Below are 15,733 nucleotides of genomic sequence, written 5' to 3' on the forward strand. Positions count from 1 at the left end.
GACTATCAGCAACAAAGACTTCCAGTTATTCAGGTTCAAAGTCTCTCATACATATTCTTCCAAACAGATCTATTTTCTCTACCCTTCTTTTGAGCTCCTCCAACAACTATCAACTCTTTCTCCATGTTTTGCAACAATGACAACTGTTTCATTTTATTCATCCCATATGAAATCATTGTCCTTGGTGACATCAACACTCAAAATTCTTCTAGCTTTACACATGCATCCATTTCTGATGCTGCCATTCAGAAACAAAATTTTTCAGTCATTTACTACATATATCAACCAGTTTCATTACCTATTTGCATCCCTGACTGATGCATAGTTACACCATACATCCATAATCTCTTTCTCATTTCCAAATCCAACATCTACCAGATCATCATCTTCTCTCAACCTCTGCCAGAAATTTGGAAATGACATGTTGTACTGCTTGGCATACACACCAGAAGCTCTAATATAAACATTTCAGAGTGTTTGGGTGTCAATCTGAGGACAGTGCAGAGGATTCGGAAAGAGTTGGATGAGTATAATGGTGATTACAAAGGTACAGCAGCTCGGAAAATTCACCTCTGATTGTTCTGATAAGAAAAGAACTCTTGAATTTGCTGGTGAGATCTTGGCTATGATTGACAACGATCCTTCCAAATCAATCAGGCCCCTCACCAGGGACATAGGGTATCTGAGTTTCTTATCAGGCAAGTAATGCATGAAAACATTTGGTATTCCTCATACAAGATGAGAAAGGGCCAAATTTTGTCCCAAGCCATCAAGGACAAGAGGAAAGACCATGCTATGAAGCTTTTGAACAAACTCAAGTGTCCCCTCCAACCGAACATGCTTTGGTTTTTCTTACACAAGAAACTTTTCTGCCAGGATCAGATGGTGAACACACAGAACAACTGTTGGCTTTCTGCATCCCTAAAACATGTACAAAGAGTAATAAGAATCAAACATCTAGTCAACATCATGGTGTTTGGAATGATCACTAGTGATGGCAACATTATGCATCCATTCATCTTCCAACACAGCTTCAGACTCAACATAGCGACCTACATAAAGTGACTGGAGGAGGTAGTGTTGCCCTGGGTCAAGAGGGTGGCTGCTGGAAGACCTTATATCTGGCAAAATGACTTTGCACCATGCCACACAAGCAGGAGAACCCAGTCATGGCTATCAAACAATTTCTGTGACCACATCACCCCTAACATCGGGCCACTTAACTCCCCAGATTGCAACCCCCTTGATTATAATGAGTGGGCTGCAGTTGTGCAAGAGACCAACAAAACACTTTGTAATGCCAAAGGTGAGCTGAAGGCAAGAATTATGGCAGCATTCACCAACTAAAAACAAGGAGACTGTCCAGAAGAGTTGTAGAAGATTCCAATGTCGTCTGTAAGCTGTGATTGAAGCCAAGGGCGATTTTATTGAATAAATTTACTCTTTAGTATTTCGAGATATTTTTATGTAATTCTGGTAAATTTATCTGTTAAAATGAGATGTTAGTGTTATTTCCATTTTTGCATGATTTAGATGACAGTTTATTCACCACACCCAGTATATATACATATATATATATTGAGTTGAAACCCCCTTCGATCACGACTGACCATGGGATTGCACCTAGAAAGCTACCCTCCTAGGCACAAGTCCGGGCAAGGTTGTTTATGGAAGAACAGCAGTCACCCATGCATATCAGCCTCCCCTCTCCACGCTACCAGTGTTATCCAAGGGAAAGGCAAAGGCTGATACAGCTTGGCACCTGTGACGTTGCAACTCATTTCTACAGCTGAGTGAACTGTAGCAATGTGAAATAAAGGTCGTGCTCAAGAACACAACATGCAACCCGGTCTGGGACTTGAACTCACAACCTCACGATCATAAGCTTGATGCTCTAACCACTGAGCCATGTACCTCACTCATATATGTATATATATATACTAGCTTAAGGTGACCTGCTCTAATGGTGAGTGATGGTGTGGTTGTTACTTTTTGCTGCTTCCTTTCTGTTTCTTATCGCTACATTCTCCCTCTTTATTTCTCTCTCCTTTCTTTCTCACTTTCCCACTCTCTTACTCTTCTTTTCTCTCGGACTCTCCCTCACTTTCTCTTACTCTCTATCTTTCTCTATCTATCTCTCTCCCATTTATAAAGAACAAAGATCTTGAGTAAGCTGAGAAAGAAAATATTTTGAAAGATCAATCATAAATATCAGGCAGTGACAATGGAAATGTATGCTTCAAGGCGGACAGCAAAACACTAACATTTAAAAGGGACAGACGAACTGAATAAAAATTTTTAAATATTGGAAACCAAAGTTTGAATGGATAGAATCTGAGGATAGTAGACTCACCATTGCTGGCATTCAAAACTTCTTAATGATGGACAGCAACATTTAACAGCAGTTTAACAGCTCGCGCAAAATTTTGAACTTGATGTAAAAGAAAATTCCTAAACATCAAGTTTTGAAGTGATTCTTTCTCACAATGGTAGACTCACCATGGCAAGCATTCAAAACTTCTTTATGACGGACAGCAACACATTGACGATTTAAAGGCTGGTGCAAATTTTTTAGCTTGATATAACAGAGAATTCCTAAACACCCCCCTCATGTAAATTTTAATCCCCATCCAGTCCCATTTAGACCCCTTTTCACATAAAAGTCCAATTTGTGTCAATGTAATAATTCACTGTTCTAAGAGACCTGTGGCGGGAATATTTAAACTTTTGTGGCTGTCAACGCTTTCTCTCTATAGATACAGACAGATGTACAGTGAGAGAGGTGGTGGGAGAAAGAGTGACAGAGAGACGGCGAAGCTGTCAAACGTCGTTATAGAGAGAAAGTGGAGGGAAGGAAGGAAAGAGAGAGATAGAGGAAGACAGACTGATATGCAAAAGAGGGAAACGACAAACACTTGTCAAGTGTTTATTATTGTTTTACTTGTTTCGGTATTATAACCTGATTTCATTTGGGTCTACACAGGCCACATTTTAAAAGATGAGAAATTTTTCCCTAGAGGTCATGCCTTTCAAATGAGCAAACTCAAAGTTGCCATGCAAACTTGCTAGCACTTTTAACATAGGTGTGCATATTTTCAGCTCAATCCGACCACATATGCACACATTATATATATATATATGTGTGTGTGTGTGTATGTATGTATGTATATACGCATTAAAGATGTACATATATACGCATTATATATACATGTCTACACATATACACACATATATATAAATATATATATATAAGGTGGAGGGAAGGAAGGAAAGAGAGAGATGGAAGAAGACAGACTGATATGCTAAAGAGAGAAATGACAAATACTTGTCAAAGTGTGGGTTTTGTTGCCCTAGTAACCACAGTTTTTAAGATAGTGATTTGTAACCTAGTCCACTCACTTGCTCACCTCTTTTTACATGTCCCTGTAAATTTTGGAGCCAATCCGACCCCATCTAGTGCCCCTTAACCCATTCCAATCGCAATATATATATATATATATAGCCAGGAAATCACTGATCAAAGAGATGAAAGTTACATAGAATCCATAAGCAGGAAGTTTTGATAGTAGATTTATGTTTCTGATACATGTAAGTTTTGTTTTAATCATGAGCAACAATACTGCTTTCCATAAATTTCTGCAGCATGAGTGCCAACTGGTGGTTGACTAAGGAGAGTAGGTCACAAGTAAATCTAGTTTTATAAAAGTTGTATTGCAAGAAAAGTGGAGAAGGTAGCTCTTCAAAGCAGTCCCCTCATCTTTACAATGTTGTTAGTATGATAGAATGATAGAAGTTAGTGTGAAGGTAGTTGACAGGATCAGAATCCTTACCTTTCTTTGGAGAAGTGCATTGGGATATAGCTCACTAAATACTGGACTATATCCCACTACAAAGAAGATAGAAGTTTCAATGACTAGAGAGGATAATGAAATGAACATTGTTAATGCAGATAAAATTTTTGACTTGAAGTGACCAGAGGCATTTTCCCTCTTGGCATAGTGCTGAACCTGGTAGAGTTAAATTAGTTTTGGAGGAAGTTTAGCTAGTGTATGCAGTATGGTGTTGAAATGGATTCTTTTTCATGAGCATTGAGCATAGAACCATCATTCTTGAAAAGTGGAGAAAAGGTAGTTTCCACAACATAGGTTGAGATAATAAAATCTCTAGTTTACAGTTGGAAACCTTGTGTGTTTGGTGATACACAGAAGCATCCTTTGCTAATTAAGATGGGGGTCTTTCAGGAGTTGCAATGAAGGAAGAAAGCAGTACAATTTGAATGCCTGGGTAATTTTCTGTAAGCATTGTAAGCTGTTTTTTAACTGAATACCTGCTGCTACTCTTTGTGTGTGTGTGATATATACAATAACATACTTAAGACAATGGTTTTGGTTACCCACCTAGTTGTTTTTGGTGGGACAAGGGTGAAGCATATGTGCTGCCAGAAATAGCATAGATCTGATGGAGTTTCAACTTATTAGTTGGTTTGAAATGCCACAGGATTTGCAAGGTGTGGGTTTGTGTAAAATGTGGATGTGTAAATAGTTATGATAATCCAGTGGTGGGACTATCTGAGAGATAGAGAGAGGATGATAATCTGGTAGATGTTGGGTTTGGAAATGAGAAAGAGACTAAGGATGTATGGTGTGATTATGCATCAGCCAGGGATGCAAATAGGTGATGAAACTAGTTGATATATAGTTGAAAACAAATAGGTGATGAAAATAGTTGATATATATATATATAGTAAAAGACTGGGGAAAATTTGGTTTCTAATTGGCAGCATCAGTAATGGGTGAATGTGAAAACCTAGAATTTTGAGTGTTGGGATCACCAAGGATAATGATTTCAAATGGGGTGAATAAAGTGAAACGGATGTCATTGATGCAAAACATAATATGATGAAAGAGCTTTTAGTTGTTGGGGGAGCTCAAAGAAGGGTAGAGAAAACAAATCTGTTTAGCAGAATATGAGTGAGAGATTTTGAACCTGAATAACTGGAGGTCTTTTTTGCTGATAGTTAGATGGAAGAAGTGGGTGAGTGGAATCCAGATTTTCAGACATCACCTTTTTCTTGAGTAAAATATGAGTAGAAATTGTAGCATGAACAGCAGAGACTGATTATAGATAAAGTTTAAGAGATTTTTGTCTTAGAGGTGAATAGAATGCATGGTCTGTGTGTTAGCAAAATGTAAAATGTTGAGTCTCAACTGGAGTGCACAGATGTTATATGAACAATGGGTTTAGTTTTAGATTTTGTCATTTAGGTAAGGTTGTTGGGGCACTGTTAAGTTACAATAAGTCCCTGTCTGAAAGCTGGTCCAAATGAATATTTTTCAAAAATACTTTGATAATAGAATAGATAACTTAATCATTAAAAAGGCATATTAGCTGCTTTCAAAATAAACTTTAACACATACAAATAAATTACAATAGAAAGACAATGTCATGATAATAAATGATATATCAGAATATAATCAATGAAAGAGATATGTATTATTACTTCGTTTGTTAGAGAAAACAAAGCTGAAATTGAAATAGCATTTATATAAATTTTTATCAATGTATATCAAAACAAAAATTAAAATAAATTTTCTAGATTTTTATTCTATGCATAAAGTGTATTTATTGCATATATACATTTAAATACATCAACAATATCTGCATATTGGTGCAGGGCTGGAGAAAAAATATTCATGCATTCTAAGTGTAAGAGTCCAGTTCACCAGGGAAATATCACAGCAATCACAGATGCAAGTATTATCAGCTTGGTAAAAAGGAAAGTAATCCCAATCGAAAGATTGAAGGGTAGATCAAAGACCAGAAACACTTGGTTGCAGTATATTGGTTGTTTATTGAACATACAATTTGCAATAGTAATGTATTGATTCCAAATGCAGGTGGGAAAAGGTATGGGAAAAGGTATGGGAAGAGAGTTTAACATTCTGGATTTTGAAGGACAACAAACATTCTAATTGAAAGGGAAATGTAGAGTAGCATATTTTAAGATTGTACAATGGCTCAAGCAAAAAGTTGGTGGGCAGCATTCAGGAAGTCATATTTGTATGATTTTTTTTTTTTTCAGTTCTAAACAAATTCAGTTCTTCACCAATAAAAATCCAGTTGGTAATATCATATAGCACAAATTCTTATATTCAAAGGATAAAATACTGGAATTTATTGTTTACCAAACTTTTTTAAAATAGCAAATAAAATTAATAGAAAATAACAATAATGAACATTAACTGTATCTATTGTTACTTATCAAAAAGTAATTTAAATATTTAAATACATTTTGTAAACGAAATCATTCGCATGTAAATATTTTGAATAGAAATATGTGTTAAATATGCATCATTTTATTGTTGCATCATTAAAATCACTGGCTTTTTGTCTGTAAAATATCTAAAGTCCCAGACTTTTCCCTATAATCAAGCACCTAAATCTCTTCTGCTTAAGTGCTTATATAAAACTTAATTTTAAACCAAAATATCAATTCCATTAGAAAATTAAAATGCATGAGAATAATATAGTTCTGGAGTCACATGCAAGTTATACACTCTAATACTAATTTATAAAAATAATCATGCTCTGCTAAATATCTATAAAGCCAGGTTAACATTTATCTAGTACTCAAAAGGACATTTGTTTTCATATCTATCTGAAATTGCAACATTTAAATAATATATTAAACTTTAGTGTTAAGTAATTAATTTTAAAAAGGTAGTGTATGTATGTGTGTGTATATATATATATTCACACACATACATATATTGTGATTACAGAAGTATGGAATTTTGTTATTATTTACCTCTCTGGTTATTTAACCTAATTTAACTATTAATATGCATGATTATGATAACAAAATTCCACACTGTCTACCATGTTGATTTAATAAAAGTATGCTGATTTTTCAGTGTTTGATAATGCAATTCCCAAATGCAGTTTCATAAATAAATTACCAGCTTAGGCTTGCATCATCAAATAAGTTTAAAGCATATCACATCATTATACAACATGGTGAAGCTTTAATTTGTAATTAGAATTTTTTTTTGTCAGTAATATGCAGTTTACTTTTTGATACTGCACCTAAAATAAAAATAGAAAAGGAGGAAATCAGAAATGCTACATATAAACAATATTCAAGGAGAAGTTTTTTAAGTCATCCTCAATAAAATAGTTAATTTACATACAGTTATGTTTACCTGAAAGTAATTATAATTGAAATTTTAACTAAATATGTTGTAATGTATTACTTGTTTCTGTAAAACCTAATTAAAAACATTCTATATGATTGATAAAGCTCTTAAATTCATTCATTTCAGTGCTTACTTCAGAAAATGAATTAATAATTAATTATAAAGCGTACAAAATCGTTATGATTATCTTGGAAATATTTGAAAGAATAAATTTTACAACTTCTCCTTGAAAAATTATCTACTAATTTGAAATGCTTACCAAAATGGATAAGTAAAGAAAAAATCACAACATTTAAATTTTTGTTAACATGCACCAACATATGCATTACAAGCACCAATAGCATTAATATATGCAGATGTATTTAATAAGCGAAAAAAGCTTGCAAATTTCAGCAGCATAAAAAAATTTCAAAAATGAATACACTGATTGGTTGTCATGAATGGAAACTTCAATATTAGTCAGAGTTTTTAATGTTGCGCTGAAATATTTTCATTAAACCTTTGCAATTTTTTTGTTAAATATTTCTTTTTTCTTCTAGGTAGAACCAATGCTTAATCTTCTTAACACCACACTAACACTTTTTTTATGCATTAATGGGTTATCAGACTAACAAAAGAAATTTGTTTATAATTTATGACAGCAGTTCATATCCTTTAAACATGATCACTCCAATTCTCTTTTAGGGCTGAAACATTATCATGCTACATCAAAGGAATCTTTTATTTAGGCTGTATGACCAGCTATTTCTTCAAAATGCTATCATCAAAAAGTAAGCCTAGTTTAAATATGATATATAAACTACAGATAAAACTGTATTTAGAAAATTTTTAATTATTGAAAATCCAGTCATTCCCATATGAATAATTTATTCTTGTTTTTTTTTATAAAATTCTCTGGAACCCCCTCCTATGTTTTGTAAGATTGTACAAGATAAATAAGGTAACACTTAATATTTATATATATTATGAATTATACAATACAATTAATCATAGCTTAAAAACATTTCTAAAAGTGTTGGACATTTAAAATGGGGCTGTTCTCTTTTAACATTGGTTTCTAATGTCACTACTCTGCTACACTTGGAGAAAGTTTATAACAAATATAGCATCCCCAATATTTGACTGGCACTTCCTATTATCAATTCTGGAAGGATGAAAGGCAAAATATGCTCAGGTAACATTAACTTCATAATTGCTGTTTTAACACCACCTTCAAGTACCGGAGATATACTAACAAATTACCAAAATAGTGCTATTTTAAATATCAGCATAAAATAAATGATAATATATGAATGTTTAGAAACCTTGAAGATATTTAAATATTATACTAAAGCAGATATAATGAACAATAAATAATAATTATCATGCAATATTACATATAAAGAAGCAAAGCAGTGAATAATGAGTATATACATATAAAACAATAGACATGTACATATATAATACTCATATGTTACAGCCAAGTAATTATTAAAATTATCAAAAGAAGCATATATATTCAATAACAAATTCTGAAAACTGAAATGAATTTTCAACAAAACAACTTGATTAATAGTGCATTAGCAAACATAAAAATGTAAATAATAACAAAAAATAATCTTCCAAACAATGTACTCTTAAACAGCATGATTGCAAAATGTATTCTAAAAAAATATACTGTCCTTAAAAAGAATTTATTTAATTCACTAATTGATGAAAAATCTTTTTTTGTTCATTACTATTTTACTTATTCAAGTAAGTATTACAAAGTTCTACATAATCGTTGCTTACTTTCCTAACTATTTGTTAACTTTGTTTCATAGTTTTCATTATTTTTCTTTCCGTCCCCATTTATATCAACTCACAATGTTTATTTATACCATTCATTGTACTTCCATTTCTTTGTTATTTACATTTTAACATCCTTTTAAATTTGATATCAATCCTTTGTATTAAGCTTTAAATGAAAAATTGAAGTATCATACTTTAAAGGATGATTAACTTTATCATACTTCAGAGGATTTTAAACTTATATCAAAGTTTATTTATTGCTTTCTTACTTCATAAGGTAAAAGACTAGAAATTTTGATTAAACTAATAAAATAAATTCTATAATACTAATAATTTACAAACATAATTCAAATAACAATGTCAGTTTTGTAAGCAATTAATAAGGCACAAATGCAAGCATTAGATTTAACATTTTAAAACCAGGGTAAAATAAAAGAATCATTCATTTCTATTCTACTAAGGATAAATATTTATCAGTAAATTGCATGAAATACAATTTTATTCTCAACTCAGTTTTACACAAAACTTTGTCTTGTGTGCGTTCAAAAGTAACCACAACACATGTAACTACTGAACTACATAGTCTAATATTAATTTGATATTCTAATAAGGTAAGGAAAATGTTCTTTATTTTGGAAACAAAATTTTACCTAGTATTTTCTATATTCTATATAACTTCTACGATATACATGCTGTCAAATTATTCATAAAAGTGAAACCGAGCTGATATTAACTTCTACTTACCTGCTATTCATGGAGCTTATGAAACTTAGCAAACAGCCACAAACATACCGATTATCAACTAATATTTTGCTATTTCATATTACACATGCTCATAGAAAATTCACTGAAATCTTAAAATTACAAAATTGGAGTTGAAGAACTCCCATATGTTTTCTTGAAACATATAAATGTTGCGATTATTTAGTCAAATATTTGCATAGTTAAACATTTCATAACCAAATAACTTAAACTAAAAATATAAAGAATAGTAGAATACATGTAAAGACTAGTATAATACATGTAAAACTCACATGTAATAAAAATTGATATACTCTATTTAATCAACAGGTAATAATTTAAATTTAACGCTATATAATTTCAAATATATGAACACACATGTGTGTGCATGCACACACATACACACAAATATGTACTGCTGTTTTATCTAGGTCCACAAAGATGCAGCCATCAATTTTCAATAAACTAAAGTAGCAATTGTAGATCTAGCATTCCAATAGTTTTATACCATGTATGTGCATGCACGTGCACAGGTGTATGCATACATGTGTGTGTTTGTGTGCATGTTTGTGTAACCTGTATATTATAGATCTCTAAGTAAACATGAAACAGTCATGATAATCTGACTACAATCTCAATTCCATATGCACAAGCCTACTGATAATATTAAATATCTACTTTAATAATTTGTTAACCTATATATGGATTTAATGCACTAGTTGTAGCATAATATACTTTCTCTTTGCTTTCTTCATAAGTTTGTATTAAAAATGATTTTACAGGTCAAATCACAAATATATCATATATATATATAATATATTAGCTATATAATGCATGTATATATATTAAAAAAAAAACATACATATGTAATACAAATACATGAATACACACTTCAAATGTTCAATCCAAGCAGAAAAGATAGTTTTGGCAAAATATGGCAAAAGTCCTTCAATCCCAAACAGTAAAGCCAATATAGGTGTGTGGTGTATTTTTATGATCAAGCTTATAATATATCAAACTCAGTTGTTCATTATCATGCAAAGTCAAAAGTATTTAATTTGGATGGGTGATTGGTGTATATTAGTAGTCTTCAATAATATATCTCACGAACTCAAGCACTAGTATCTCACCTTTTGTCTGGTAATATAGAACTGGTGATGAAGGTATTGTATGACCTAGTGGATGTTCTCCACGGACGCGAAACATATAGTCTTTCGATTTAGAAAGACCTGTTACTTTGTATTTTGTGTCAGTTACACCACTTGCAACTGTTGACCAGTCATATTTAGGTGGCTCCTGTTTTTCAATCATAAATGTCAGTTGTCTGTCTCCTCCCACAATAGCAGGTATTTCAACACGAGCCCATCTTAAAGCAAGTGAGTCATGGTCAACATCTGTTATCTCTGGCCGCTGAGCTGGAGCACGTGGTATAACTGTAAAAAATAGTGATAATGGAAGTATGTAGATAACATAAATATTTTACAAATTAACACATTCAAAAAATTTATTATAATTTTTGTCTTCAGAAATCATGTAATCAACAATTTGAGAAAATAATGAATGTATAATTATTTTTTTTATTTGCATTGGAGAACTCTAATGATTTTCACAAATGTGAAGATATATATAATGATGTGTGTGCATGTGTGTTTCCAGATGATGAAACTCAGAGAAAAATTAGTAATATACATGCAATGTTAAATACTTAATTTTAACTGGATTTTAACTTTCACCTGATGTTTTTCATTAACAAATTTCCCAGCCCAACTTCAGAAGACAAAATTAAAGGGAAACAACTATCCTACCCTGCTATCAGGAGGAAAACAAAGGAAAAGAAAACTAGATACTAAGTAGATGATACAACACTAAATCAATATACAACTATACATGTAAAAAATACAATTTGAATTTTAAAACATATCTGCTAAATTAAAAATAGTTAAAAGGCTATCAAGATTTTGCTTAAATTTTTTTTTATCTATTAGCAGTATCCATAGAAATTCTACTCCTTAAAATTCTCCCCACTTGGGAATATATCATGTCATTTCCGGCATAATCCATTGATTACTTTCTGGGTTTTTTTGCCTATAGTAGAAAGAGTTATTATGTGTGTGAGTGTGTGTATGTGCTAGTAGCATTTATTTGAATCTCACTTGTTTTATCACTGACATACATTTACCATTCAGTTTCTAAAGTATAACATTTTATACCACAGGATTCAATAATTAGCACTTAAATATAAGATATTTAAATAACATATGCCAAAACTAGTTATAATATCTAAATATAAAAATGTTATATTTAAAGTATAACAAATAAGTTCAAACCTGCAGATCTATAAAGAGCTACTGGATGTGAAGCCTCTAGACTTTCTCCAGACATTGTTTCAGGCCTGATTCGAAAATGATAATCACAGTTAGGTTTCAAGCCTGTGATTCTGTAGAAATTTTCAGTGACTCTTGTTGCATAACTTCTCCATTGATGACTTGGATATTCCCGAATTTCAATTGTATATCGCAACTGAATATTTGTATTATAAGATGAAATATAAAGCCGGCGCCATGATATCCAGACAGCTTGTGGTTCAATACCATACAATTGAGGTTTTTCAATGGGGCATTGTGGAACAACTAAAACATAAAATGTAAAAGACATGTTACTTAAGCAAATAATATTACAACTTGATTAAAATTTTGTTATTTTTTTTTAAATCAGATAAAAATTATGCTCTGAATATTTTTGTCAGGAATGATATACTTAGAATCTTTTTCTCTTCTTTGAATAAAGAAATGATAGGAGGGTAATAACTGGTATAGTTATCATAATTAGAACTACTTAAATAATGTCATAATGAAGTAGTTAATTGTTAAACAGGTGCTTACAAAAATAAATTCATGATTTAGGCAAAGTTAAATATTTCCAGAAACACTAACATAAAAATATAAAAGAAAATGTTTAAAACTCCAATGCATATATCTGTATATGTGTATACATAAATATATGTATGTGTGTGTGTGTGTGTGTATGTGTGTGTGTGTGTGCGTGTGCGTGCGTGCGTGTGTGTGTATGTATGTGTGTGTGTATGTATACACATATATAGATATATGTATTGGAGTTTTAAACCTTTTCTTTTGTATTTTTATGTTTGTGTATCTGGAAATATTTAACTTTGCCTAATTCATGAATTGATTTTTGTAAGCAGCTGTTTAACAATTAACTATTTCATTGTGACATTATTTAAGTAGTTCTAATTATGATAACTATACTAAATATGCTAAAATATTTGTTGCACCATTCTAAGTCAAGGCTCTAATCACTCGATCATCACTCTGTCTCCATTATTAGAATCTTGTGAGATACTTACCTCTACTTCGACTGTATGACACAGGAATTGATGGTTCAATAGCAGAACTAGAACCTGTCTCAGCTCGAACTCGAAATAAGTAGTTACGTTTCGGTTTTAAGTCTGTTAATTTGTAAGTAGTACTCCTCACACCGCCAACCACACGCTTCCATTCTCTTGAAGGAAGTTCTTGTGATTCAATAGCATATGTGTAATCTTTTCCAACAGAAGGTGCTCTTGTTGGTCTCCAAGACAGCTGAAAGCCTTTAGATTGGATATCAACTATCTCAGGGGTTTCAATAGGTCGTTTGTATTCTGAAACAAATTCAATGTTATAATAATATAACTTGTGTAGCAAATGAACTGAACTTTAGTTTAAATCAGAATAATAGAATTAATTTATACTTGATGAACACAATGAAGTAAATTAATGTTTCTTTTTCATATATTTTGTAAAAAGTGTAACAAAGAGCTCCATTCCCATATAATGTTGAAAATGATTTTAAAAGGCTTAGTTTAATCGTATTTAAGAGAAGCAGAAATTTCACAGGTCCTGTTCAAATTAGTTTATGTAAAAACCTTTACATGCTATTTGGTTGTTTATTAAAAAACATGAAAGTTCATACCAACTACAGGCACTTAGAGATATGCTCTGATGAAAACATTCCTATTTATAATCAATTCTTAATAAAAACCTAAATGTAATTTTAAGAAAATTTTCATTTGCAGAAGTAGTGGGTTGATTTTCCCAGTTTAGTTAGTATTTTCCAATTTAACAAATAACAATATTGTTTAACACAAGTTGTGTGATTTCCATTATATTTAATTTATGGAAGCACTTTAAAAATACAAAGGATGTGTTTTCCTTACGGGAGATGGCAGGAACCCTTATTGCCATCGATGGTTCACTGACAGCAAATGACGTCTCAGCTTGAATTCGAAAGGTGTAATCTTTGTCAGTGCGTAATCCTGTTAAGTAGTATGACGTGTGTGGGATTTTAGTAACAAGTGGCCTCCATTTGGATGATGGAGAATCTTGAACATAAATACTATAAGTTATGGATATCTTGTCTCTTAAATATGATGGCAGGACTGCAACACGCCATGATAGACGAAGGGATCCAGGCTGAACATCAGATATGACTGGTTCTTCATGAGGCATACAAGGTGGAACTAAAATAGAAGATCAATATAGCATTATTATAATTCATATATATATATATATATATATATATAAACAGGAATAGGCATTCAAAGAATCAATCAGAGGAGCTCACAGTAAGCTGGTGTGCAGCTCTCAAGAAAACAGTGGCTGTGGCTAAGGTCTAACTTCACTGACATTCTCATAAACCAAGAATCACAATGGTGAAGAGTATATAGCAATTAACAAGATAAGAAAAATGAGAGGAGAGATTCTATTTGTTGATAGCAATTAACAAACAGCTCTTCTCTCTCTGCTCTTATTTTGTTAATCATATATATATCTACCCCTTGCAGATTTGACTGAAGAAAATCAGATGCCTTTGGCGCTAAATTTTAAATCATGATATCAAATTAACTGCCATTCCTCCTGCATACTTGGCAGATGTAAGATGCTACTCTTGTCCACTAAAATTTTTCTTATCACACCTGTATTAATTTAGTGATTTTTCTGTGGCTTAGAAGTATTTTGACTTCAATTTTTAGTGAAGCATGTGCTTATGTAGTACACTAGGAAATATAAATATATTTATATATCTTATATATCATTAATTTTGCCAAAACAGCTTCTATGGTCACTAATGTTATTATCTTTAGGAATAATATCGTTCATTTATATTTATAAATAATTTCATATGGTTCATTTGTTTCAATGGTGTTCAGCCACTCAAACGAATTTACAGGCATGGTATTAGTGAATTCTAGTAGCTATCCCTTGCAGATCTGACTGAAGAGAATCAGGTGCCTTTGGTGCTAAATTCGAAATCATGATATCAAATTAACTGACATTCCTCCTGCATCCTTGGCAGAGGTAAGACGCTACTCTTGTTCACTAAAATTTTTCCTAACATACCTGTATTAATTTAGTGGCTTTTCTGTGGCTTAGAAGTATTTTGACTTCTATTTTTAGCAAAGCAGGTGCTTATGTAGTACCCTAGTGTATATAAATATATTTATGTCTTATATAGTATATATATATGGCAAATGTTTTTACTTTTCATTCCCTTCAAGATTTTATCCCTAATAGTGGTTTGGACTTTAGCTGTTCCTTCTAGCGTGAAAGGAATCCTGTGATGGATACCTCTTATGTGTTTAAATGTACACTGTATATATATATATATATATATGCATACATACACACAAGTAAATTAAAATATTCATATAAGTATTTCATGGATCTTATTGTCATGTATTATTAATATCAAAACAAGGTATTAGAAAAAAAATGTTTCTTTGACTCTATAGTTGTAAATATGAATTATTTTCATAATTTAAAATTTTACATCTATAATGAATTTCTATTTATATTAACTTTATCCAAACAGATTAAGAGATTCTCAAATTTCTTTTGATGTGACCCTATAAGAACAACTGTTGAGATAGAATGTTTCATTATTAAAAAAAGGAATAAAAATAATGCTAGATTATTATTATAATAAGATCTTTTAAAAATTTTAATATTTCATGCAGTATAAATTTTAGA

The 15,733-nt window shown here is 31.6% G+C and overlaps 1 protein-coding gene across 1 annotated transcript in view; it reads right to left on the reverse strand.

The window, feature by feature from the left end:
- Positions 1-15,733, reverse strand: part of LOC115210729 (titin) — a 678,167-nt gene that overhangs the window by 218,353 nt on the left and 444,081 nt on the right. Inside the window, exons 303-306 of the mRNA XM_036506041.1 lie at positions 13,921-14,223; positions 13,072-13,365; positions 12,035-12,337; positions 10,838-11,140 (exon numbers count right to left, since the gene is read on the reverse strand). Coding sequence (XP_036361934.1) covers positions 10,838-11,140; positions 12,035-12,337; positions 13,072-13,365; positions 13,921-14,223 — 1,203 coding nt within the window. The remainder of the gene's footprint in view (positions 1-10,837; positions 11,141-12,034; positions 12,338-13,071; positions 13,366-13,920; positions 14,224-15,733) is intronic.

This window comes from Octopus sinensis, linkage group LG1 (assembly GCF_006345805.1).
Source record: "Octopus sinensis linkage group LG1, ASM634580v1, whole genome shotgun sequence".
Classification (NCBI taxonomy): domain Eukaryota; kingdom Metazoa; phylum Mollusca; class Cephalopoda; order Octopoda; family Octopodidae; genus Octopus; species Octopus sinensis.